This window comes from Labrus mixtus, chromosome 6, assembly GCF_963584025.1.
Source record: "Labrus mixtus chromosome 6, fLabMix1.1, whole genome shotgun sequence".
Lineage (NCBI taxonomy): Eukaryota > Metazoa > Chordata > Actinopteri > Labriformes > Labridae > Labrus > Labrus mixtus.
Window position 1 is genome coordinate 21347278 of NC_083617.1, and position 27751 is coordinate 21375028.

The window sequence follows — 27751 nt, forward strand, 5'->3', positions numbered from 1 at the left end:
TATATAAAAAACTAACCATAACTGTCTAGAAGTCAACTAGAAAGTCGAGTAAAACGTCTCAATAATACTAAACTATGTAAGACGAGAAAAAATATGTAAGACGAGAAATTAATGTCGTAAATATATTTTCCCTTCTATATACTTTATTTTGAAAATAGTATCAGGAAGTTGCCTCAGGTGCTCTGCTGCTGGTGTAGCATACACCACTGTTGGAGTTTAATGCTTTTCGTGGTAACATAAAGACGGACAGGACTGCTGAAGACAGGTAAAAACTCACCTTTAAACGTTTTTTCCCCTTGTATTGTAACGTAAACTTATCAAGAATCAGTACTAAAGAGCAGCTGCAGAGATTAAACACAGAGTGAAATCTTGTTATGTAAACATGCTGAACGTGTTCATGCTAATGTCAGGGTAAAATACTTTTAAGAGTAATAAAAGGTCACATTTTATCCTCAACAGAACTGAATGTCACTTCATTTTATTTTCTGTCAGCATCTTTAAAGTTTAAATTGATATCATGTGTTTACTTGGTGAACGTCCTTAACATTTAAACTATATTACAGTAAAAATACAACCCATGCATTAAAAGTCTGTCTAACAGGAGCTCTAGCTTTTTAAAAAGTGTGTATGCAGGTAAAAGTTTGTCTGCAGGAGGAGAAACTGTGTCTTTTAGAGTAACGTGAAGAAGTCAATTGCTGTTGGATGAGATTGTGTAACTTAGAGGAAAATTACTGAGGCCACTCAAGGTTGTAAGACTTCAAGAATAATGAGCCATTAAAAGTTTTTCTTTAGCTTCATTTTCAGCTTTTGTGCCATTTCTTAGATAAAGCTATTTTCATGTGATTAGAGCTCATTATCTGTTTATTATCTTCTTTCAGAAATAATGTTTTCTTCCTCAACCAGGTTCAAGAAGTGGATCAGCTTGTTTTCAATAAGCCACAATTACCAAGTACTTCATTACAGTACATGAAATCACTTTAAATAGTTTTAACTACAAAATGACAAAATATATATCTATGCAGTTACAGTTTAAATTGTTGTTGTGTTTTATAAGATAAGATAAGATAAGATAATCCTTTATTTATCCCACAATGGGGAAATTTACAATCTGAGGTTATTATTTATCTGAGAGAATAATAAATAAACCGCGTGATTTGAATTATTTACTTCAAGATCTCTTTTGTCCTTGAGAACAGTGCAGGTTAAATTCACATGTAAGCTGTTTCTGGAGAGTTGGTGCACTCCCTGACTGTATTTTGAGATTTTAGTTGCATCTTATGGTCATCATGGTATATTAAATTCCTTCTGTCCTCAAAGAGATGGATATGTATGGTTATTGTCTTTTATGAGTACCTGTTGTTGTCTAAGAAAACTCTTCCACTTCAGGGTCAGGGTCGAGTGTTACCCACAGAATATAAGTTATTTTTCTGCCGGTGTATTCACTGTTTGTTTTGATATATTGATATATCTTTTAATAATGTAGCTGGCTTTAGAGCTAACAATGACAAACAAGTTGAGTCCTCTCTGAAGCAGGAGTGTGGTCAGGATATTTTAGTTCTTCTAGCTAAGCTAACAGTTTCCCCCTGCCTCCGGTCTTCATGCTAAAGATTGTTCCTCTAACAGATGCAGCAGTTTGTTGTTTGCTGAGGCTGGCTGGTAATCAAGGATTGTCCCCAAATGATCACAGAGCAGAAGGAGCAGAAGTGGAAATTCCCACTGATGTTTTTAGATACAATATGATCGCACACAGACTTTGGGCTGTGATCACTGATTCATTCTTGATTTGGCGTCTGCAGGGAAATCCCAGAGGGAGGAAGAACAAATCGACCTCCTCCTGCAGGGAGCTGAACCTTCATCATCACCGTCATCATCAGTGATTCTGCTCAGTCATGGCGGGAGCTCTCAGGTACGTGTTTTATTCATGCATTACATGAGGCCATAAATCAGAGTGTTGAGAGCTCTACTTCGTGTCTGCTGACATTTAAGATTTGCTGGTTTTGATTTTTGTAAAAACTCCTTGAAACTTGGTTGAAAGTCTTTAAAACGTCTGGGTATCTAACTGTAGTGAAACATTTAGGGTGTTTAATGAATTGGTCATATTAGTTCCAGTAAATGAAATTGTTTGTACTCGATGATCATAAGATAAGAGTGTTCTTCTAGCTTTATGTGAACAGTTTGTCCATCCCAGTCCATAAACATGGTTTCAACATCTGGTGAAAAGGCTCAAACTAGAAATCTGAGGCTGCACACTGTCAGGGTGCCCTAAAGGTGCTTGTTTGTGAGCCATCATGGTCAGATTTCAGTTATCAATAAGCTACTTTGTGGAGTTTTGGCGTAAACAAAAGTTTGGATCAGTGCTGACTGAGAAGAGTTCATAGTTGTTCATAATACACGGTGAACTCCGACCTCCACCTCAGCGGCAAGGAAGTGTGGACAACAGGAACACGAGGAATACAAAGGAGAAATCCTTCCTGCGTATTATCCCATATGCTCTTTTGTAAAGAATCAGTGAGAAAACTATTGATTGATTCATAGTGACTTTAAACCTCATGGCAGCTAAATATCCCTGCACAGGCATACGATCCTCAGCTGTAAGCGTTAAGAAAACATTTAGCCAGATCTGTTGTTTTCTGAGTTTTAATCAACAAACCTAGCAGATGAAGTTTTTTGATGTGAGGGCAGTTGTCATATTGCAAATGGTTTTTTTTAATAGATTGTCTGATGACTATTTTTGCATTTGAATGATTTGGAAAGTCTGCTTCTCATGGCATTCATAGTCCTGTATGTAAGAACTTTTGGTTCCGCTCACTGAGGCAGGTATTAATGACCTTGATGCTTTTAGGAAGGTCCCAGACTCTCAGTGCACATGGATTAATATGACTGTAAATACAAAGTTAGCAGAGGACCATTTTCATGTGTTTTCACTGACAGATGTAAGGTTTTAATATGTTTAGTATGTTTGTTAGTTACGTTGGTTAAGACCATTACAAAGGGGCTCATAGAATCAAACATAACAAAGCAGCACGACATGTATCGTGAATATTAAGAAAAGTAAAGTGTGACCTAGTGTGCTGCTTTATGAGACTCCAACTTAAACATGCAACACATTCAAAGTGTTAAATATGTCCAGTTAAATATAATTTCTAATATGTTTATGCCTTAAACACATTTGTAGAAGGCTGCAGTGCATTCTGGGTTTTGCAATGTGTGTAACAAACTGCATGAGTTTAGTAGTTGTGCATCTTGACCAGAGTCATATATATTGACAGTGTATGAATATTGTTTGTTGTTTTTAATGAAGGGAAAAACTCAAAACAGATTGGACATGATTATTATGGTAACAACAAAACCTAGGATACTGGATTTTAATTTTAAAGCACTTGATATACTGATTGCTTTCAACATTCAAATAGAGTTTCAACATCTATAAACGTTTTTCTAAAATCAATTTGCCTGCAACAGCTTCCAGCAAAGGTCTTGTTACTCCCTCAAAGTACTCTGTAAACCGCCTTTCATCTGAGGGACTGATTTGTCCCTAAAATAGCAGCCTTCAAACGTCCACTTTAAGACATGTAAGGAGTCTGCCAAAGCTTGTAATACAGTGTTTCCTTCTTTGTTGAAACAAGGTAACAGATTGATTTGGTCCTTCATTCGTATTGACAAAGGAGGAAGTTAAGGTGAAGAGATATTTCATCACTCAGAGAACAGGTTAAGAGAATCATTGACCAACCCGTTTCAGAGAAACAGAAAAGTAAAATCACCTAAGTGGATTCCTGCAGAGGTCAGGGGTCACACAGAAAATACCCCAAAACACAAAACATCCCCATCTGGTTTTCTCTCCTCTGACTGACACGCTCTCACTGTACCTGCTGCGGGTTTATGCTTATGAGCGTTGTGGCTGCTTGGATGCAATTGGCTGCTGTCAAACATGGGGGTGTCCCTCTGCTGGGTTGAAGTTTGGGTAAGGAGACTATTTAGATCAGATTTGAGTCACAGTCTGCAGTTAGGTGGATTATTCTAGTTGTAGAGCTGAGGAGAGACAGGAAGTCAAAGTTAAGAACCAGACACCATCAAAGAGAGAAGAGGCTCGAGGTCTGAGTGCATGAATCTTCAGGTTTGTTTGCTGGTTTTATTCACGGTTCAGCTCTCCTGCACTTTGTTGAGTGTTTGTTTAGCTTTTTGCTCCCTGTGTTATCTACATTTTATGTATTTTGTTTGAGTTTTATTTAATATTCTTCATCATCAATGGTAAAAAAAAATATTGGGCAGCTGTTTACAGACGACACAAGTTTATCGAACCGTATGACAGAGTAGCTGTCCTGAACAAACCGTACATAAACATTTTTATCCTGGAGCAAAAAAAAAGAGGAGTAACTTTCTTTTGTTAATGACTTGAAACCAGGAATGAAACCACAATGTTTTCACAACTATAGACCAATATTTGAACATTAAAGCATTCACCATATCCACCTGCTATCATCTTAAGAACATATCAAGATTCAAATATTAAGTTTCACCTGGATTTAGAGATTTTTAGAAACAGGCTATAAAGACGTCTTTTAGTATCTCTGTAGAAGGAGGATCAGCTGCAGTTTATCTTCTGTACATGGACAATATTCTGGATGTGCACATGAGATATGGAAAATGTGGAAGATACCTTTCAATATTTCATAATCTAAGAGTCTGAAGCTTTCCCGGCAACTCTTTGAGGCTGTACTCTAGTACTTGTTGGTAAGAGCTAAATGCTAACTGATTAGCTGTGATGTTTTCTCTGTTAACTATCTGAGTACAGTGTATTTGGAAGCTAACATAATTTAGGTCACTTGCAGTACAAGGTAATGCAGAAGTTGATTGATAATTTGTTATTTCTACACGTATTTGGTCATGAAGCAATGTTTTGACACAATTGGAGTTATAATGTGGATTTTACATGAAACATTTTCTGCTTGTCACCATCCTTCATTAAATATGGTAAAACAGAGATTATTGAGTCTCTGGCCCATAAGTCTGTGACATTACTGTTTTGTTACTGTCAAGTGGACATGGATGCCTTTAAAGTAGTGGTATGAGAGAGTTTTCAGTAACAAGTTAATTCAAATCAAAGAGAAGGTTGAAAAACTAAACATACTATCAATGATTGAACTTCAAAGATGGCTATTCCAAAGAATAACCCACAAACTGATTATTCAGATGACGAAAAGTCAAAACTATCAGTGAGGACACGGTTTAGATCTCAAGAAGCACCATTTGTGTCTTCACCACTCCAGTTATTAACATTTTAAATGTTAAAATGTTGACCTGGTAATGGCTCTAGATAATGAGTCAAAGGATCAAATAAATGATGAACATTCAACCTGAGGGGAATGTACTGTGTGTCTCAGAGGTAAAGCGGGTTGTCCTCCAAAATTGGCAGTTTCCATTTGCAGTTCAGTCCCAGCTTTTATAGTTGTTTTTTTTTAGAAATTTCACCAGACAAGAAACTGAATATCAAATGACTCCCAAAGGCATGGATAGACTAAGTAACTGATGGGTCACTTGTCAGTTTGCAGAGCAGCCTCTCGTTAATGTGTGTGTGTGTGTGTGTGTGTGTGTGTGTGTGTGTGTGTGTGTGTGTGTGCGTGTGTGCGTGCGTGCGTGCGTGCGTGCGTGCGTGTGTGAATGTGAGGCTTTGAGTGGTCAGAAAACTGGAAAATCACGATAGAAATACAGTTTATTTTTATTTACATATTTAAAATGTAATCACAACCCTCCCACAGTCAGTATTAACCATTATTGGACTGAAAGACAGGAAGACTTTAACATCCAAAAAGCAAACCTTCTATTGTGGATATGAATGAAAAAATACTGAATTTTTTTTACCGTTTTCAACACAACAACTCTAAATAGAAATCTATACATTGTTTCTACGCTTTAGATTTAAAAAGCGATTTCTAACATGTTAATTCATGAGCTTTAGAAGTAGTAGTTGGTAGATTTTTGTTAACTCTGAACATAGCTGTGCCTCATGTTTCATTGTTTCATATCTGTATGCTAAGCTAAGCTAACAAGCTAGTGGCTGTAGCTCCAAATGTAGAGATATGAATGTTATTCATCATAATAAGATTAATTTAGAAACCTTATTTTAGGAATCTGCCTTGTTTTAACAGAGCGATGAACACAGAAATGAACATCAAGGTGAAAGGTTGTGGGGAAATGGGGCAAATATATTTCCTGGAGCATTGGCACAAATCACTTCAGCAGAGCAGAACAACTTCCTTGTCTTTCGTTTTTTCAGGTCTTTAAAGAACTGCAGCAACAGTAGTGTGACATCGTCAGCTGTAACCCCGCCCCTCTCAGTGCTGATCTGGAATTCTGGGGGTTTTCCTCCGCCTGGCCACTTCCAGGAAGTGACTGCAAACAGAGCAGAAGGAGGGGAGGGGGGTAAAACGGCACAGAGACACAGACGAACGCAGAGAGGGAGGGAGGGTAAAAAAAAGAAAAAGAAAAGAGAGAGTAAAATAGAGAGGCTGTATTTGAGTGTCTCTATCGTCATGTGAAAGTGAAACTGCTGCAGATTTTATTCCGTCATTTAGTTTGTTTATTTTTTGTGTCCTTGTTCTGCGTGTCACGACTTTGACTCTTCAACATTGACAGGTGAGGGGATTTGAAGTGACTCAGGTCAGACAGTTATCAACAACATCCTGTCCTCACAAGTTTCCTTTCTGTGTGTGTGCGTGTGTGTGCATGCGTGCGTGTGTGTGCGTGTTAGTTTGTCTCTGTGTGTGCATGTGTGTTTGAACTCTCTTCATCAGGTTTAAAGCTTTTAACCATTTGTTTGTTTGTTTGTGTTGCAGGATGACTGAAGCTCAGTACATCAACGTCTACGACAATGATGTGAGTCCTTTTTTGATTTACACATTCATACTGGCAGTTCAGATCAGCAGGAGCTGTTTTCTTCTCAGTGACATGATACTCACCCTTTCAGCTTATTGATTGGTTCATAGACTGCAGATTTCCCTTTGAATGTGGAATTGATCCAGATTCTGCACAAGACTGAGAAAAAGTTAAATATTTTAGATCCCTAGGTTTTTGGTTTATTTCCCTGCAAAACTAATAGTTCTATAGAAAAAGAAGAACATGCTGTAGTTTGATATTGAACATTAATGTTGGCTCTTCAGTAGGGACGAGCAGCGAGTCGGTTACAAAACTATAAAAGCAGAAAGCAGCTCCTGTTGGCCTCAAAATCTTACACATCCCTTAAATATTATAAAATGCTTTCAGAAAAAAATCCACTTTCTTCAGAAGAAGGCGTCAAAATGATTTAGAGAGAACTGTTTTGACTTTCCTGATTTGAATATGAACTTGTGTGTTTAAAAAAAAAAAAAAACCTGTTTCTGTCTTCCTGGTACTTTACTTGTGAATTTAACTTTTACTGCTGACTTTTACTCTGTGTTTAAATGTGTAGGACTCTAGGTATAAGACAAAAATAAACTATTAAGCAAATAGAGACCACCAAAAGATAGCGGCATAAAAAAAACATGCAAATAAACAAAACAAAATCAGGCAAACAAAACTGAAAATAAAACAATATCATAGAAGGAGTGTGTGACTTAACGGAGGAAATAACCTCTGCAATAACTGTAAAGCTTAAAATAGTTTAAAATTTACCAACAGACTCTGAATACTCAGTTTCCTCTATTTCCTTAATTTTCTATTTTGCTTTTGAAAGGCAACATGTAAATAAGCATTTACATGAAAATACAAAAATCTAAGCATATTTACACATGATATGAAACTACAAAACCAACAGACAGTAAAACGGACTTAAAGAAATAAAACAAAGAAAGCAATCAGTGCCATATTTATCCCTATCGTTTAAACCCCTCTGTCTTACATCATTTCACCATCTCATTGTTTCCCCATCTCATAAAAAAACACAATGTTAGCACTTCATATTAGAGCCCAGTTAAAGGTGATAGTGTGAAAATAAAGAGCTGATACATATAATAATAATAACATGTAATCACCAATGTAATAACTAGGTAATGGCTTGATAATATCAATGTGTTTATCTGCGTAATATGTCACTGAAATGTGGTAATAATGACCCAACGTCTAAAGGAGAAGGAAAAGAAATGTCCCATGTTAAACTATTTGTTAAAGTACGGTAATACTTTGTAACATGCAAACAAAAACAAGGTTAAATCGGTGCATTAACTGTATTCAAAAATAGTGTAATGCTCATATTAATATTGTAATACTGGGATAATAATGAGGTAATACATGTTGATGTTTTCACAGTTTTAAAGGCTTCTATCAGTGTTTTCCTTATTATTGTCCTTAGATGTTTGGGCCATTATTACCAAGTTAAAGACATTGTTATTTTCAAGCCTTGTTATTACTTTGGTAATTACAACCATTAAGGCATATTTTAACACCAAATAACTCCCCAACACCACACTAGAACAGACGCAGACGACCCTCACCAGTCTCACCATCTCTCACACCCTCTCTGTTTGTTTCATTTCTAAATCTACAATAATGTTTTTATACTAAAAAGAGTCTAAATGTCAGTATGCGATCTCTCTGGTGCAGCAGTGTGATGTGCTTCACAGTCGTACTTTGTTGCCCGTTTGAGTGTTTAATGAGAGTTATAACTCTTAGAGTCTCAGATATAAAGCAGGACTAAATCTCTTTAAAGTTGGCCTTCTCTTCAAATCTTTTTAATGTAGACATTTGAGCTCAATTGTTGCACATTTTCTTAACATGCATCTAATAAGCCGGGTTTGCCTTTAGGGTCATTGGACACGGGGGTTTCAAGCTGTTTCTGCACCAGAGAGAGATCATTTCTAAATCAATACTGGTTTTCTTCTGTGTTTCATTGTTTTCTTATTTCTTAGACAGAAAAATGCATAAAGATCACAACAGAGTCCTGAGTCTCTAACTTCACCCCTTTATTTTCTCACTATTAGCATCTTATTATAATATTATTATTACCGTGTTGTAATGTAAAGTGCTTCCATCCATTAAAAACAGCCATAAAGCCAAATGAAAAAAAATAGAATAACTTTAAATAAGATCATGTCTGATCATTAACTGAAGAAATGATTCATATCATCATTGATACCTGATATCAGATATGCTTTATTTAAAAACTCATAATGAAAAAGAAGAATGACTAGACAACAGTGATTTTTGAAAGATCACGTTTTTGTTTTCGGGACTTTCATCTTCTGCTACATGCTTGAGATTCTGAATAGAGTTTTCTTTTTTTTCAGCTACATGTGAACCTGATGCAGTATGACTACATTCCTCCAGTGGACATAAAGACAGAACCCTACATACCTGAGACAGGTACAGGAACACAGACACTTCTTATTGTAGACACTCAGCTGCTGTCAGTACTCATGACTATGTTCAGTACTTAGTTAGAAAACCTGTCATTCATAAAAATGGAAATTATCCTGCACATTTAAATATATTTACATAACATAAACCTGTAGACTTTATGAATCTCTTGTTTGTGTCTAAAACGTGATCCTCTGCTTTTCAGAACCTTTCTTGAGTTGATCATCTTCCAATAGGAAAGTTGGCGGTTTAAATTCCAATATCAACACGCTTTTCATTGGAAGAGTTATTTTAAAACCTTTTGAGGATATAAAAACATGATTCACACTTTGAAATGACATGGATGCATTCTTGAGAAGTGCCTGTTAGTATGTGGGGGACATTACTACAGTTAGGTTATGAGATGTTTCGCTTGATTGTCAAATTAATTAGATCTTTAATTTGTAAAATAAAAAAGTAATGGAGGCACTTGCTTTTTACTCTTCTCCTACAAGTGTGTGAGCAATCTACTGCTGCATTTATAGAACCTCTTCTTTAAGATATTGTAACATACACTGGAACTTAAACTTCATCATTATTTTCAGAACCTCCTGTTACTTTCCATGTTCTTATAAGTGTCTTACTTTCATCTCGTTTGCTCTTGGAGACAAGATTTCAGCCTTTTACAGCCTCAATGTCGATCCCCTTTTTTGCACTTGGAACAAATGTTCCTGTTTTTGACGGAGTTAACAAAACAACTCATCCTGGTAACTTTTCTAAAAGAAATGAGTCTCGACAACATTTTAGAACTTCCATGGGCCATAAATATCTAGATGCACAAGTCATAGAGTATTCGACTACTCATGGACCTGTTCATTCACTCTTAAAATGTTTTTCATCACTTGAGATGTTACGTCTTAGGGAATTCCCTTCCCTTTATTACGGGCACATATAGCATATGCGTCAAAGGTCCTGTCCAGACTCAAACTAAGTGTTGAATTTTAGGTTCAGTGTCCTCAGTATCAAGTCAAAAAAAAGAGAGCACAGGACCTCATGACACCTTGAAATGTATTTTATTGTATTCTTACCTGGAAACAAGTACTGAGACATTTCAGACCCTCTTACTAGAAGCAAGAAAATGTGACCTATGATTTCATGAATGTACTCATAAAAAGCCCGCACCTGAACTTTGTAGTATTCTGCTTTCACATAATAACAGAAACTTCTATTGTCCTCAAACCGTAACCAAACAAGACTTCCGAAGTTAGAGCAATGTGGGGGAAATACCTTGATGAACCTTTTTTACTAGGAGTGGAAAAATCCTTAGCATCATCAAATAAGTGAAAGTGGATGATCAAATCTAGAAATCTTTAAAACCACGCATCGTTAGGCAGGCGTACTCACGGTGTATGTGTTGACATTAACTAAAACTTTCTTGTCGGTGTTTCAGCTCACGGTCCTTACATCCAAATCATTGAGGAGCCAAAGCAGGTGAGACCATTCTTTTTGTTCCTGAAAGTTTAACATTCACATTGACAATGGAAGCATAAATATATGTCGACTGTTACCCTAAATATACACACCCTTAGACACACACACAAACACACACAGTGGTGTTCCCCCCTTCAGGTCGATCCGCATGTTACTGTAACAGCCACTTCCTTTAATCCAGGGTTTTCCCAACAGTCATATCACCACATGGGACTGAGCTGGTGAGCTCAAACAGGCTGCCTGCAGGAAGTCAGGGAGTTTTTGTGCAGCTTAAAGTCACCTGACTACAGAGAGTGACTGTCTTCATGCAAATCAATGAGTTCTGTTATGAGGAGGAAAGAAGAACCAGGGTTATGAAATCAGTGGATGTACAAACTACATTTTCAAATGACATAAACCGATTGTTTCAGCAGCCGACTCCACCTGTTGCATCTTATTCCTACCCATCAAGTAAACATCTTATGGGGACTCACATGGAAAAAAAAGATTTAATATGAAGACAGTATCCCAAGAGTGCTAGTATGAATAAACATAGGTTTGAATAACTAGATAACAGAGTCGATGCAGAGTTTTATTTGCAGATCAGTATCAGTTTGTATCATCAGGAACAGAAAGAATGTAATAACAAATCGAGGATTTGGCAATAACAAATGTCATGACACAAAGACACGATGAACTAACTGTAAATCTGCTTGTTCCCAGAGGGGCTTTCGTTTCCGTTATGAGTGTGAAGGTCCCTCCCATGGCGGGCTCCCAGGGGCCTCAAGTGAGAAGAACAGGAGAACTTACCCAACAGTGAAGGTGAGTAACACACACTGACGCCTGAACAACATGTAAACACTGTCTATAAAGAAAAATGAGTTGAGACAAGATTCAAACAGAAGGGTTACAGAGTCAATGCTGAATAGAATAGAAAAAGTGAAAATTAAGATGCTTTCCACATTTCCTGTTTTTATCTCAGGCTGTACTCGTACCCATTCCACAAAGCAGCTATTAAAAAAACTTAACAGAATGATTTTTAATTATATGTGAAATTACAAATGGAATAGAAAACAGATTAGTGAGCTAAACCAACCTTAGGAAAAGTGTGGGCTTAATTTCCCGGACTTAAATGACGTGTTTTCATGCTACCCAAGTAGAGATAATAACTCATTATCATTCATGGATGAATAATGAAGTGAAAACAGAAAGAAAATCAATCAACACTGCTACAGTATGCAAAAATATTACGCTAATAATCGATAGCACACACACTCGTAAAATGTATAAATGATACAAAGACTGATATATATTTGAGAGAGATTGTAAGTTAGATAGCAAAAAACAAAATTGTGTGAAACAGGAAGCTAATCATTCATGTGTTTTGTTCTCTTGTCCTGGGGGAGTTGGGTTCAGTTCAGGAGAAAGCCACACATATACATCATTAAGATAAAAAGCTACAGCCAGCATATATTTTATTGGCTATCCTTCATCAGGAAAATAGAAGGAAGGAGAGAAATATGTGTATACAGTAATACACATATCTGCATTAAAACAAATCACACAGAGCTGGATGGATGTAAATCACCGTCTATTAATACATGGAAGTGACCAAACCGAAAGAAAGATTCAATCCAGAAGGACCCCCCTCTCTCTCTTTTAATTTAAATTATCTCTTTTCTCATTCTTCTTCTAGCTTTACTTTATTTTCTTCTCCTCTTTTGTATTGTGACAGAATATTTTTAAACTGTGATAGAAGTGTTTAAACTGCACTAAATGATCTGAATGCTTCCTCCACCACTTTCACATGTTTTCAGATTAATAACTATGTGGGTCACGCCCGGGTGGAGGTCCAGTTGGTGACCCACTCCGATCCTCCTCGGGTTCATGCTCACAGTCTGGTTGGACGTCACTGCACTGAGAACGGCATCTGCACGCTGGACATCGGCCCCAACGACCTCACTGCCTCGTAAGTATCAAATCTGCTGCAGCAGTCTAAACGTTTGGAAAGAAGCAGCAAACTGCAGCAGGATCCCCTAAAGCTCTGTGTTCATCTAAAGATACAGTTACAAGAAGTGAGGGAGGAAAGTTTTCATGAGCATGACACAAATAAATGAAAGCTTTCTTAAAGGTTGTTAAAAATGTATTATCTAACATTTAAAAACACTCACAAGAAATATTCCTTCAAGTCCAACCTCTATAGTGGCTGATTCTCTTTTTTGTAATTTTTGAATGAAAGTTGGTTAAGCTGGTTATCATAATGTGTCTGAAACAGCTGAGACAGAGTGTTAATTCAGCGCAGTGTAGGTTATTTCAAGAGGAATTAATTTTTTATAGATTTTTTTTAAAGCTTACATTTAAGTTTATTTAGTGTAGTGAAAAATAACATACTTTATCTTTGGGTCCATTCATGTGAAGTGTACTGTTTAGAGTATATAGATATAAATGTGAGGTAATAATTAAGTATTAAAGTAAATAAAGCCACAGCAGATGGCTGGTAATATTTAACAGCAAGTTTTTTCTGCTCGAGGTTTCTTCCTGTTAAATGGAAGTTTTCTTCGCCACTGTTACAAAGTGACTGGTTCATCTGTGCATGAATGACGAGTCACTTTAAATGATTTCACAAACAATGAAACCGAAAAAAAAAGATTAAAAAAAAAAAAAAAAGATCAAACATCATGTAATATTTCAAACTGATTGTTTTACAGTATATGAATTTAAACAATGGTATGTCTTGAATTCATCATGTGAAATTTGATCTGTGATGTCACTTCCTGTAGCTTCAGTAACCTGGGGATCCTCCATGTGACAAAGAAAGGGGTGGTGGAGGTCCTGAGCAGGAGGCTGAGAGAGGAGCGAAGGAGACAGAAAGGAGCTCACAGTCTCCTCACAGGTAAACTCACCTCACCTGTTGGTCCTGGACATTGTTATTGCAGAGAAAATTCATATTTTCCCCTTTTTTAAAATAGGATTTAAAAAGACATTTTAGGTATGATTGAGTCAAATTATTTTAAGGATTATTAGTATTCAACACATTTTCCGACCATCTCTCCTCAAATGTTTTTGTTTTTACTGCTCTGTGAGTAGAAAAGTCTGCCGTGCCTTTAATTGCATGGGAATCGATAACATTTAATTTTCCAATCCGCGGAATGAATAAAACTTGTGATACACGCTCTAATACCTTAAAGTTCAGATACAAACATGGGAGCATGAACGCCTCAATTTGACATGATAAATCATTATTCAGATCTAGTCCGAGGCCTGGAGCCTTCCTTTATAGACATAACTAAACATTCCCAACTGTTCTTCATGTTTCATCCTGCTGTCTGCTCCCCTGCAGATGCGGAGGAGAGCTCCTTCCTGAAGGAGGCCAAGGACCTGGGGAAGGTGATGGACCTGAATATCGTCAGGTTAAAGTTCACCGCCTACCTGCAGGACAGCAACGGAGGTTTCACCAGAGCGCTAAAACCTGTCGTCTCCAACCCCATCTACGACAGCAGTGAGTCCAAACACCTGGAAATGTCAAATCTTTACAGCTGATGAGAAAGATGAACTGGTTTAAACTACTCAAAGCATCAAAGCTACTGTTGCTGTAGCTTTGTTCCTCAGCTAAGGACTGCTTCCAGGTCACATGATGGCATTTAAAAAAAGAAAACTACTTTGAGCTCAAGATGGGGGAATTGGATGGAAGCATAAGCTGGTCCAAAGCGCTCCAATGCCATCTTTTTGACACCTTTGTTACAGCGAATGAACTGGACAAAAAAAACCAAGGGACTCATTTCAGTTATCAACCAATCATCAACAATCTGTTCTGTGTTTCACCTGCAGAATCACCCAACGCCTCCAACCTGAAAATCTCTCGGATGGATAAGACGTGTGGCTCGGTGCTCGGAGGAGACGAGATCTTCCTGCTGTGTGACAAAGTCCAGAAAGGTCAGAACTTTTTATGTAATAATATCTTTCAGTGAGACTCTGTTTATCAATAATGATCGATATAATAAGAATTTATATCTAGATTTAGAAAACGTAATTTAAAAAACTGTCAAGATGAGGGGAGCAGGGGGTTTTTTATTATCTGGATAATCAGTAATAACCTCACATGAGGAACTGAAAGATCTCTAGCTCTGTAATCTACACATTTATGTTTGTTTATGTTAATGGTTTATCCTTGAATGATTCAGGGAGATGATATAATTTATGATAAACTGTTTAAGATTGTTTGAGTGTCAATTAAACACACAGATGTATGGTCTGTGGTTTTAACTTGTAAAGTGATTTCAGTTTGTTTGAGGGGCATTTTGAAGAGTTTCACATCAAATTAAATTATGGCATGTTGTTATTTAAATCAGTATACTTGTGACAAGTAAATGACACACCTTCCCGGTCTTGTGATTTACCATCAAGAAGGATTTAACACATTGTGTCTGTGGCATGTTGATTTTGGAGTAAATTCAAGCTTTAAACTGGTGTTGAAAGACTTTTAATTTTACACTGAAACTGGAGAAGTATCCCATCATGCCCCTGTGCTGCACATTACAGATGACATAGAGATACGTTTTTATGAGGAGGATGATGAGGGAAGCTGGGAGGCCTACGGTGACTTCTCACCCACAGATGTTCACAAACAGGTACGGATTCAGTGTGTGTGCATGCACGTGTGTGTGTATGAGTCTGTTTGTTGTTTGTCTTATCAATGTTTATCTCATACAGACAATCAAAGTGTTCATCCTCTCTCCTCTCTCTCTTTAGTACGCCATCGTATTCAAAACCCCGCCGTATCACATTGCAGAGATCGAGCGGCCCGTCACCGTCTTCCTGCAACTGAAGAGGAAAAAGGCTGGAGACAGCAGCGACCCGAAACCGTTCACCTACATACCACAGGTTCAAGGTCAGCCACCGCACTGGGAAACATCCCTGCATCTTATTAACAGAGGGAACCGTTGCACTAAAAGTTATTTTTATGAGGTTGAACCTGTACATCCCCATGAAGGCTCTGAGGAAGATGTATGTTAGGTGTTTAAGGTCACAGATATTTGGGGTTTCCCTCGGGGGAAAAGCTTGGCTTGCAGTGAGTTTCGGTGCTCACCTACTCACTCAGTTGTTTATCATGTAACAGGCACCAGAAAGGGAAAAATAAAAGAAATGTACAAAACACTTTTGAATTACTTTTAAATGTCATCCTTTCATCTCATCATTACACTCTCCTCGTTTGATCTCTTTCAGACAAAGAGGAGGTGCTGAGAAAGAAGCAGAAACCGCTGCCTCACTGTGAGACTGGCTCCTGGAGTGGAGGAGGAGGAGGAAGAGGGGGAGGGGCTGGAGGATATGGAGGAGGAGGAGGAGGAGGGGGAGGTATGGATATTGTCATCAACCTTTCTTTTTCAATACAATGTATACAAGCCTTAGGATGTTTTTTTATATATATACCTGAACACTGAATTCGCACTTCACTTGCTTTGGGTCTACTGTCAACAGTTTGGCTTTAGCTGGTTACACTGCTGGGCTCATGTTACTTTGTATCATGATTTGTCTGCTTGGTATAGTTCTTCCTCCTCTTAAGCTTTAACGTATAGGGATAATGCCTCAGCTGCCTGGGATCTTGCTTTAGCTCATTGGGATCTTGCTTTCACTTCTTTGGATCGTGCTATATCTGCTTGGCATCATGCCGAAGCGGTCCTGTATCATGCTTCAACTGCTTGATTCCGTACTTCAGCTGCCGTTTTTGAAATTCATTCATTTAATATTTTATGCCTTTATTGTAAAGAAGGACAGTGGATAGAGTAGGTAACATGGATGAGAGAGTGGGGAATGCCATGTGGCAAAGTGCTGAGGGTTGGAGGGTCAAACCCAGGCCGCCCACATCAATGACTAAAGCCTCTGTACCTGCGGACGCATGCTTTTACCAATAGGCTATCTGGTGCCCCATCCCTCAGCTGGCTTGAATCTTTATTTTTTATTTTTTATTTTTTTAAAAAGATTTATTTTTGGCCTTTTTGTGCCTTTAATGTAGAGATAGGAAAGTGGATAGAGTCGGAAATCAGGGGGAGAGAGAGAGTGGGGAATGACATGCGGGAAAGGAGCCACAGGTCAGATTCGAACCCGGGCCGCCCACTTGGAAGACTGTAGCCTCCATACATGGGGCGCGCGCACTAACCACTGCACCACCAGTGCCCCTTGAATCATTTTTTCATTTTAAATCATTCTTTCCTTTTTTCAATCCTGTTTAAAATCTCGAAAGTTAGACTTTTGCAATCAAGTGTCAAGCTTCATCTGTTTGGAATCGGGGTTTTTGTTAGAGAAGACAAAAACTAAGCAATCTCAGAGTGTACTGTGTACTCTGTTTCTTCTGCAGTATTCCAGTTCAGTCAACAAATGAATGGAGCAGGAGGAGGAGGAGGAGGAGGAGGAGGTTTCTTCACTGGAGGCTTCACAGGCTTTGGAGGCGGAGCTCAGATGTCAGGCTCCACCCCTCAGACAGGCGTTACCCAGCAACAGACAACCAGACAGACAGGAGGACAGACTGGTTCACCACTACAACAGCAGCTGTTTCAGATTGGTAAACATTATGCTAAATTAACATTAAAGAAACAAAACCCTGCTCGTGTTGTAGGCCAAAGCTGTAATTAATCCTTAAAAACTCTTTGTCTGCTTGTGTTTCCAGCTGCAGCCCTCCACAGCAGAGCCTCACAGAGTGCCAGACAGACCGCTGCTGCCCTACTACAGTACTGCAGCACCGGAGACGCCCGGGTCCTTTTGGCAATCCAGAAACACCTCTGTGGCGTCCAAGATGGCAACGGAGACACGTGTGTTTTTTTTACCTGACTTAGATTACACCATAACAAGAATGATTCATATCAAAGAGATGGACCTGTTTTTTATTTGAATTTCTCTCTTGTTTTTCTTTTTGCCATTGCAAAGTTTGTTTGAAGCGTGATGTAATGGTAATTGTTTTCCCACAGTCCATTGCACCTGGCCATCATCCACCAGCAGACAGGAGTGATTCAGCAATTGATCCACACTCTGCTCAGCAGCCAGCAGCAAAACACCCTCAACACAGCCAACCACCTCCGACAGGTAGCTGACTTTTAGATAACCTGTAACACGTTACTTGACCCCAACTAACCCAAATACGTCCTCTTACTAAAACATACACCCTCCAACAAGTAGCTTACTCCTTCTAACTCACCTCAACAGGTGGATAAGTCCTAGCTATGGCTTCTCTCAACATAAGATCTAGTATATATGATGCATCTATTCTACCAAAATGAATGGCAGCATTCTTCCTTCAACGAGACATTAACTTCAAAACAAACCCAGTCACCACAACAACACAGTTATAAATTAAAATAAGAAGGATACCACTATAGAGCAAACTACCTCTGATGGGTTTATAACTACTTGATAACACCTGAAGTAGAAAGTTTAACACATTCAATTACTCCAACAGATAGCTTACTTATTCATCAAGTGTGGCCTACAAGAGTCCAGGCTAAACACCAGTAGCTTAACCTAGATAACCCCTCAAAACTAAGCTAATTACCTCAGATAGTTTATTAACTCATTGCTAACTCACCTAGCAAATGTAGCATAACAATAAAGTTAACTATTTTCACAGGCTCTCAGCAAACTTAACACTGCTAACTAGCTGTTAGTGGAGTCATCTTTAGCTAATTCCAATTGGCCACAATGTAGCTAAAAATATAAATACTACCAACTCCAGCAGCCAAATGAAGAAACAAGTACAGTGTTTCTACTACGACTCCCTCAGTCCTGGGTCACCTCTAGAAAAGGATTCACCTTGTCTCTGTTTTGTCTACCTTGCAGACTCCTCTCCACCTGGCGGTGATTACCAGGCAGGTGAAGGTGGTGGAGGTGTTGTTGAGGGCAGGGGCCGACCCCAGCCTGGTGGACAAAGATGGCCGTAATCCTCTCCACCTGGCAGCGCTGGCCGGAGACCAAAACACACTTCGCCCCCTGCTTGCTCACCTAGGAGAACGCCACACCAACCTGGTGAACACGCCTGACTACCACGGTGAGAGAATGATCATGATCCTGGTGTTGACGTGTTGTTAGACATCCTGTCTTCACTTTAAGTCATCCATGCGCATTGATTGTGACTTTAAATTAGGCAAACATATCGGTATAATATTTAACACTAATTCATCATAAAAAATGGGATACAAAGATATTGATATGAAGATCAAACATGAACTTAAGGGTCTTTGCAGACTGCCATGGTGGTTTGGCTAATCAGTAAACTAACTTACATGTTTCCTGTTTTTGACTGTCTCAGGTCTTCATCCTCTCCACCTGGCGGTGAGGAGGGAAGGTGAGCGCTGCCTCCGTCTGCTTGTGGAGGGTGGAGCCAAAATCAACGCTCCTGAACAGAAAAGTGGAAACACTGCCCTCCACCTGGCTGTCAGAGAAAACCAGTTCAAGGTGGCCTGCACTCTCATCACAGAGGTAAAACACACACACACACACACACACACACACAGAGGGAGAGAGAGAAACATTACCTGTGCACCCCTCCCATCAGTGACATCACAGTATAACCCTCTGTGTTTGTGTTGTTGACAGCTGAAGGCGGATGTTAACGCATGCACGTTTGGAGGAAACACGCCTCTTCACATGGCTGCCAGTCTAGGATCTCCGACCCTCTGCTCCATGCTCATCGCTGCAGGTCAGAAACACTGATTTATCTTCAGGCTTTTTGCCTTTATTTGATAGGACAAGCTGAAGATAGACATGTGGGGAGGGAGAGTGTTGGATGATGATTCACAAGATGCACAGGACCTGGAATTGAACCTGCAACCAGTGTGATAAGAGCTGTAACATCTGTATATGGGGAATACACATAATCGTAACAGAGAATAAATAAAGGCTTTTTTGCAGGCGCTGATAAGAGCGTAGAGAATGATGAGCCGCTCCACTTCAGCTCCTCTTCAGACGAAGAGCATGACGAAGATGAACCAATTAGAGAGGAGGTCAAAGGAAGAGAAGCTGCCTCGCAGCCAATCAACCCTCGCAAGAGACCTTCAGGAGGACACACCCCTCTGGACCTCGCTAGATGCCAAAAGGTAAATTACTTATCCTTCAAAATAAAAGTAGAGGACATATATATATATATAATACTATAATGATAGATTTGAACTGTACACAAAAATCTTTAACTGTAGGTATAGTTCAACCCGGAGGAGCTTTTCCTGTCCTTTCCTCACCTCCTTGTCTCCTCTCCTCAGGTGAGGAACCTCTTGAGCTCCAGACAGAGTCCAAAACCAAGTCGTCACAGCAGTAAGAAGATGAAACCGAGCAGCAGTGAAGGTTTGTTATTTACAGATGAAACCAAAAATGATCACCTGAAGAAGACTTTTTGTGGCATTTGAACAGGTGTGGGCTTGTCTTCTTCCACATTTACTGTCTCATCTCAGCTAATGACATTACAAACCCTGCATTAAAAGGTGCTAGCTATGTATCAAACTAATGAGGGGAAAATAAGCTGAGAAATGATGTCAGAGGTAAAATAACAGACCTGTTGACATTGCAGAGGTCGAGGCTTCGGGGCTGGACGAGGAGACTCTATCCCGGCTCGTGGATGTGTTGAGTATCGGAGACGTTTCGTGGATGAAACTGGCGGAGAAACTGGGGATGATGACGCTGACTCACCTGTACCTGGACAGTCAGGCACCGTGCCAACAACTGCTGCAGCACTACAAGGTAACACAACCACTAAGACTTCTCGTGCATGCTGCTTCAGACTGAGCGAAAAAAAGTGGTGTGAAAAACACACAGTTGTAGTTGTCATCACACACTGATTGAAATGTAGTGTTTCTTCTGATCTGACGCCTCTGATGACTGTGTGTGTGTGTGTGTGTGTGTGTGTGTTTGTGTCCAGCTGGGTGGAGGTCCAGTCGACGGTCTGGTGGATGCTCTTCAGTCCCTCGGTCTGACAGAAGGAGTACGACTGCTGAGAAACAAAGAGCTACAAGACGACAAACACAGCACAGGTATGATTCAATAACACAATGAACAACTTGTTCAGAGAGAAACATTAAGAGTTTACATGTAGAGTGATTTGAACCTATTGGTTTGTATTGTTTTGTCATTAAGAGTCAGTTAACTTGTTATTTACCTTAAGAATTAATTATTGAAGAGTTTTATTGTGCATTAGATTTAATAATGAATAATGTTTGGTAACTAAAGTATTTTAAGTAACTGTTTATATGATTATATCTTAAATCAATTTTACATTAACATAAAAAAGTTTAGACTTAATAATTTGCCATAAAAAAAAAGTTACAATAAGCACTCAATAATGACTAATAAGCAGCCAGTACACAACGAGTGATCATGCTTATAAGAAACTAGTTAATGGAGAATATTGAGAGCTTAATTTAAATAATAATTTTACCCAAAATTGTAACTTTGAATGAAAACATTTTCTATATAACATTTTGTTACTATATATAAAGTTTTGTTGAAAAAGATAAAGTTAGTTACTAAAATTCTCTCTCGGGATTTTCATCTAAAATCCAAAGGGACAATATGTTCAGATTCACACTTCAGACGGTTTACTGATGTGTTTCTGTCCAATCAGATGCTACGGTTGACAGCGGCTTTGGCAGTCAGCCAATGGAAGATGAGGAGTCACCTGTGACCAATCAGTGAGGAGCTGGAAATACATGCATCTTGAGCAGCTTCAGGAAATCCATCTCACTCTGCAGGAACCTCCCAAAACTGCACTTCAATGGAAAGACTGGGAGGAAGATCCCTACTGGAGGTCTGAATCCTTTTTCAGTCCAATCAGACTCTGACGTTTGTTTTCCTGCAGAGGAGACGAGTACTGCCTTCAAGAAGGACACAAAGATTTTAAAGTCATAGCAGGAAGAACTAGTCTTGTATCAACATAATAATAAAGATTAGTAGAACATTATATGACACCAAATACAGTTTTAAAGACAATGTGTCAACTTTATTGTGGAGTGATTTGTTTCTTTTAATTTTCTTAAAATTATCCTTTTTATTTGTTTACAGTTTTAAACTTTGTTGCATTTTAAAAATGTAAAAGTCGTGTTTGTTACAGTTTCTTTCTTCTTGGGGTTTTGTGATGTCCTACGGGCGACTTGCAATCCTGGAGTTTCACCAAACACCTTAAAAGTCTTTACTTTCACTATCCAGGACAAACTTTTAATAATAGGCTGCAGAGATTTTTACATCATCATTTTTATTCTCAAGACAGCGACAAATAAGAGACAAGTAGAGGAGCATTGCGTGCAAATCTGTGATGTGTGTTCACATGTTGTGACCTGAACAGCGGATTTGCTTCTTTCATCTTGTAGGAATCCTAGGTTTCCGATTTTTTTCTCTGATCTTGAACGCAACAAGTCTCAGCTGTGTCAGTGTGAGCATTGACATCATCAGAGCAGGTAAACAAAGGTTCAGATGTTACTGACATGTACGTTTTTATGTTTTTATCAATTATACTAAACGACTCACTTAATTTTCCCTCCAATAAATTTTTTTATATTTTTTGGAAGCCAACTGGAGTTAGGAAGAAAAAGTTTTCAAATGTAATGAATGACAGAAATAATTAAAGTTAAAGTTTAGGCATTTTAAGTCATACTATGACGAATAGATTATTTTAAGTATTCTGACTTAAAAACTCCCAAAAATAAAGTGCAAATTAAGAAATGCTAAGACGTACACAAACATTGAAACAATTTGATGACTTTTATTTATGTCAAATGAAAATATATTCATTTAGAACCAGGACTTGTCAAAATTGACAAAAGACAAAATTATTACGATCGAGTAACCTTGTTTTTCTTCGCCTTAAATATGATGCAGACGTCCTTTCTCCTGATATTTAAATTTGCTCTGTACTGTAGTAGAAAGAGTGAGCGGGCTGTTGAACATGTTGAGATGGTGTCAGGTGTTTTATCATCATGGATTCATTCTCTCCGTTATTTCAGAGCAGACATGTTGTGCTTTGTGTGGAAAAGTTTCACTCTTAGATTGACAACGTTTGAGTGGAGTCTGGTGGAATCCAGCAGACTGTCTGTGTGAATACTAATACTGTGTATTTGTGTGGTTTCTCTTTTTTAACCAAACAGCCTGAAAATAAAAACGTTTAATCAGCATTTATTGAGACGCAAATGCTGCACTGTTGAGGTTTCTGTAACTGAATAAAAATGACTCTCAAACCTTTGATTTTTTTTAAATGTATTTTTTTATTTTTGCCTCTAAGCCTTCTGAACATGTTAGTTTTTCACTAAGACCAAAACCTCACAGGATGTGGACAGTATGTACAGCTATCAATCGGCCAGCCGGCGGCAAAACATTAAGACCGCAACAAAACTGGAAGGAAAAAAAATACTTTCACAGAAACTAGATTCAGCTTTCGTCGTTGATCAGGAAATAACAAACAGAATAAATAAACTTGAGGATTCAACCCCCGTGTGGAGGTTGATCATCTGCTTCACTCTAAAACATCTAAACAAAAGTGCCCTAATATGTAGCAACTAGCTAGGCTTTCAGCCCAACTACAATATGGCTTCTCAAAGTGAACTTGTACATATATTTACAAGGTTTGGACACAGACAAAGAGCTGAAAGCGGCCAAGGTCATCCTATGCTGCTTTACATTGCACAGTGCAACAAATACACCCAAAAAACACAAGTGTTACTGGATATCTGAGGAGTAAATAGGACCCAGCGGGGGTCAAACAGCATAGCGGGGGCATAAATACAACCTCTGCTGTCTGGAAGCGTCTCAGCAGCAGCTCATTCCTCCTGAATAAAACCAGCATGTCGATGCTCATCTGAGGGTGTCTAAAAAAGAAGAGGCTGAAGGACAGACCAGACCAGACGTATCAAAGGTATTTGTTGAACAGGTGGACTTTTTGTGATCGGATCTTCAGAAATTGAGCCAATGAAACGAGACATTTGGATTTAAACAGAGGAGACACAAGAGACATTGAAAATCAGCAACAACAGAGACAATTCAAAACCAAAGTATTGGAGATGGATGATGGGAGTTTCAATCGTAGCACTGGGATTCACACAAAGATCATTTCACACTGACAACCTCATGACTGACTATAGGGTCGAGTCCAGGATTTGATTAGATGAATGGATTTCTCTGAGATGGTAAGTGACAATTTTAGGTCCTTTGAAAACAAAACAGTCAGATTACTTTGATGGAGTTTCTTCGACTCTACATCTTAAAGGACACATTACAGAGGATTAGCTGATTGTCGCTGTCAATGGCTCCCATATCTCTACAATGAGCTTCCAGTATGTAAAAAAGAAAACACTCTGGGTTAAAATCAACAACATCATACATGACTCCAACTGCCCAACCAGGGATGAGGACATCGAAGTCTACACGTGACTAAGGAGAGTAGCTCAGACTTGTATCCCCCATCTCTACATGATGAAACAGATTCAATCCAAAACATCAGCCACATGTAGGAGGAGTCCTGATGCCATGATGGCTCTGACCTCCATGACGGTGTCTCTGTCCTAAGTCTGATGGAGTTGATTTGGATCATGTTGGACGGTAAGGATGTTCCTGAAATGTGTTAGGTGTTGATTTTAAAGCCAAACAACTCTGCAAATATTCTGTTTTTTTGGGTTGAAGCCAAAGCTCACAACAGACTGAGATCAGGTCATGTTGTAAGACAGAGTGTAGAGAAATTGAGGGGGTTATGTGATGGAGTTCTACTGGCAAAACGTAAACAATCCTGCTTAGTTTCAGTTCTCTTCGTACCTTTGAAATTAGTAGTTTGAAGTTTCTTACATCCTCATGGAGTTAACATTTTAAAGTCAAAAGAAATCCAAAATGACAAACTTCGGCTTTTCCTCTGAGAGTTTAGTGTTTCCTGTTCTGCAGGAATCTACCAAACAAGAACAATTCCTGGAGATAATCAGTCCGGCTTCAGTGAGCTTCCACCACTCCGTGAGGAGCCTCTCTTTTGTTGTTCCCAAACTGGAAATGATCATAAATTCACTTCTTATGAGTGCAAAAATTCAATAAAAAAAAATCTTCATCCCTTCAGAGACCAAGTGTTCAAGATTTCCTTTAGTGGTTTCAGGAAATCTGAAAACAGATTATTGATTGGGGTTTAATTTCAGACTCTGAGTTTCTGATATCAAACCGAAAGATCTGAGCAGTTCATTTCAAATAATGCAAAATTATTATCAAAGACATATTGATGTTAAAGCACTGCCAGGTGTTCATTTTTGGAAGTATTAAAATTCTACAACATTTGGGTTTGAATTAGAAGAATTGATCCTACCTTTAAAACATAAAAAAAAGTTCAGGGTACTAAAGAAACAACACCCGTCTTCTCTCTGCTGACCCCTGGTCACCATTTCCTGTCATTACATGATTCTCCAGGAAACATGGAGCGTCTCCTGCGTAACATTATGATTCATGCTGCAGTTACATAACTAAAGGAAAATCCAAGAAGACTTTTTTTATACGCCTACTCGACTGCATTTCAGGGAAACCTTATTTACCAACATGATTAAGATCATTAATCTCAATTCAGTTTGAAATATTTCAATCAGAATAGTTTACATTACTTTGAAATGGGACACTCTGAATGTGTGTGTACTGAATGCAGGGCATGTATTATTATTTTTAAAATGTGGATTTCTATATTGTGGTTAAGCTTTTTGAAAACCTAAACAAGAGCAGAGAGTTTTTTGTGTCAACAAAAGGCGTAGGTGAAAATGCAACCTAGTACTCTGGTGACACCTGGTGGCAGCTCGAGGTAACTTCATGGTGAGAACTTCACCCAAGTTCAAACAGCAATAACAGGACACTTTTACAGGATCCCACTTTACCCAGTTGTTAATTTTTTTTTAACCACATGGGTGACAAGCATTATGTCTGATGATCAGCTGCCAATCAACAAACAAACGAGATCATTTCAGCAAGATACATAAACTTTAAATAACATGAAATCTTTTGATATGTGTCCTCCTTGTAAGGTCAATCACGAGGAAGATGAAAATAAAGTGGACGGATTCAAACATTATTTAGTTTCCAGCATGACTTTCAGCACAAACAAAAAACCAATGGAAGTTCATGAATGACAAAACTACTGAGTGAGCAGAAAAGGTCTGATAGGGATTTTATGGCTTTGGGTTGAAAAAAAAAAAAAACAAGAACATATGCGAGAGCTCTGTTACAAAGCAAGAGTCATTACAGGTGTTAGTAGGATCCTGAATAGGGTTTCCTACTTCAGGAACTGAACCTGGATTCTGCTCTAAACAAGAAAGCAGAGGAAAAGATGGATCGTTAAGAACCATCATCAAAAAGTTAGTGGGAGTGTATTAGAGTCATGTACTCTGCCAAGGTATAGATTTCACTTTGAATTAGTATCCTTCGCTCACTCAGTAGTTTACAGTCACTAACAATCCTCTGTACAGCCTGTTTGTTCCAGCACAACTCAGAGAGGGAAAAAAAACATGACTAAGACAGCTAGAGACACACTATGATCAACCTCCATCCAGCATGTTCACTATTTACACACCACCAAGTACACATCAAGTGCTAATGCAGTTCTTCCTTTCTGTGTACAATACTCTCCTCTTAGTAGCACATACCCCCCCCCCCACACACACATACAATATACAAGCACACACACACACACACACACACACACACATACAATATACAAGCACACACACACACACACACATACAATATACAAACACACACACACACACACATACACACACATATATATAAACACAGGTACAAGCACTCTGTCAGTGAAGTGTGGAGGAGGTTTTGTTCCTGTTGCCTCTGTGACGCATCATTACAGCCTCTGTCTGTTATTCTGTTTCTTCATTTAGCCGGGGGAGTCCTGACTTCAGAGACTACCCCTTGCCCCCCTCCCTTATTTTGATCACCACAGCAACAGTCCCTCATACTCTGTCTGTTATATGTGGTCGGCATGGCAACCTGCTCCCCCGTTAGTCGCTATGAGGAGCAGAGCGACGGCTGTGCAGGAGGTCAGTGTTTGTCGCTCTGATAGAAAAAAAAAAAAAAAGAAAAGTACCTACAAACTCGATTCTGTCTCAGCTAAACCGGATGGCTGCATGAAGCTGAAGGATAACTCGGGAGTCAGCTCAACAACAAATGCTTCCAGAGAGTCCCTGAAATAAAAGAAGTGATGGGAAATAATACTTTCTATCTGAAACACGCAGTCTGTTTTCAAAGTTTGACCTGCTGCGGTTCATGGTTGGATGAAAAATAAACTTTAACAGCTGATTGATAGTTTTTCAGATAAAACTTAATCTTATTAGTGCTTTCTGAAATAAATGCAACACTGATCTGTTCAATGGTCCTCCTTCAAGAAGAGTGTTTTTTTTCTCCCATTGACCTCGAATGTCTCAGCTTGGCTCCGGAGCAAAATACCCTCAGCCAACCATTACTGAGTGAGGTTTAACTGAAAAGGTTTAAAGGAGGATGTCGGCCTGCTAACCGTGACGCTTCATGCTCGTCTCCAGCATCAAACTTTTTAAAAATGATTCGACCTGCTGCCTTACGGAGCCGCTTCCTGTTTGCTGCTCTGTTTCTGCACCTCAAACTGCTGGTTGTTTTCACCGCCGTTCTTCTTGCTTGCCTCTTTAGTGCTGCCGCTGCTCTTGGATGACGTGGATGTGACTTTTAAGCTTTTTGACGTCTTGGTACCGCGAGTCTTCTCCTTGTTGGCGACATCCTGAGGAAGCGTGGGGCTGGAGTGCGCCCTCTGCAGGCCACCATCATCAAACAGCCGTGACTCGAAGGCTGACAGGTCCTCGTCGCCACTCGACAACTTGGCCCGAAGCAGCATGGCATATGTACCATACCGAGTTTTCTGTAACAGTTGACAGAGACAGAGATAATGATGCAAACATCGGGTTTGAATTTACTTTCGACGGAGGAGCAACCTCCAGTGTAAAAAAAAAGAAACCAA

At 38.9% G+C, this 27751-nt stretch overlaps 2 protein-coding genes and 1 long non-coding RNA gene across 6 annotated transcripts in view; 1 reads left to right on the top strand and 2 right to left on the bottom strand.

Moving 5' to 3' along the window:
• Nucleotides 1-167: 167 nt before the first annotated feature.
• On the top strand, nt 168-22983 carry nfkb2 (nuclear factor of kappa light polypeptide gene enhancer in B-cells 2 (p49/p100)). Of its 3 annotated transcripts, XM_061040440.1 has the most exons (24): nt 168-265; nt 1797-1906; nt 6834-6873; nt 9258-9333; nt 10757-10797; nt 11500-11598; nt 12594-12745; nt 13557-13669; nt 14117-14275; nt 14605-14709; nt 15316-15404; nt 15526-15664; nt 16000-16128; nt 17129-17332; nt 17438-17579; nt 17736-17850; nt 18601-18808; nt 19070-19239; nt 19357-19459; nt 19672-19856; nt 20019-20100; nt 20324-20493; nt 20672-20783; nt 21374-22983. In XM_061040440.1, exons 2-24 carry the CDS (start codon nt 1890-1892, stop codon nt 21442-21444), a joined length of 2721 nt encoding a protein of 906 aa, XP_060896423.1. In that variant the 5' UTR covers nt 168-265; nt 1797-1889; the 3' UTR covers nt 21445-22983. The 3 variants fall into 3 exon arrangements, with proteins under 3 accessions (XP_060896423.1, XP_060896424.1, XP_060896425.1); XM_061040441.1 differs by lacking the exons at nt 168-265; nt 1797-1906 and adding an exon at nt 3988-4114; XM_061040442.1 differs by lacking the exons at nt 168-265; nt 1797-1906 and adding an exon at nt 6470-6633.
• LOC132975711 (uncharacterized) lies at nt 6033-10910 on the bottom strand. The gene is made up of 3 exons (XR_009673296.1): nt 10711-10910; nt 6957-7032; nt 6033-6390 (listed from the first exon to the last, which is right to left on the bottom strand). It is a non-coding gene; the product is annotated as an uncharacterized LOC132975711 (long non-coding RNA).
• The window catches only part of psda (pleckstrin and Sec7 domain containing a), a 59857-nt gene continuing 55087 nt past the window's right edge, over nt 22982-27751 (bottom strand). For both annotated transcript variants that reach the window (XM_061040433.1, XM_061040432.1), the window contains one exon: nt 22982-27652. In XM_061040433.1, coding sequence (XP_060896416.1) covers nt 27338-27652 — 315 coding nt within the window. In that variant the 3' untranslated portion in view covers nt 22982-27337. The remainder of the gene's footprint in view (nt 27653-27751) is intronic.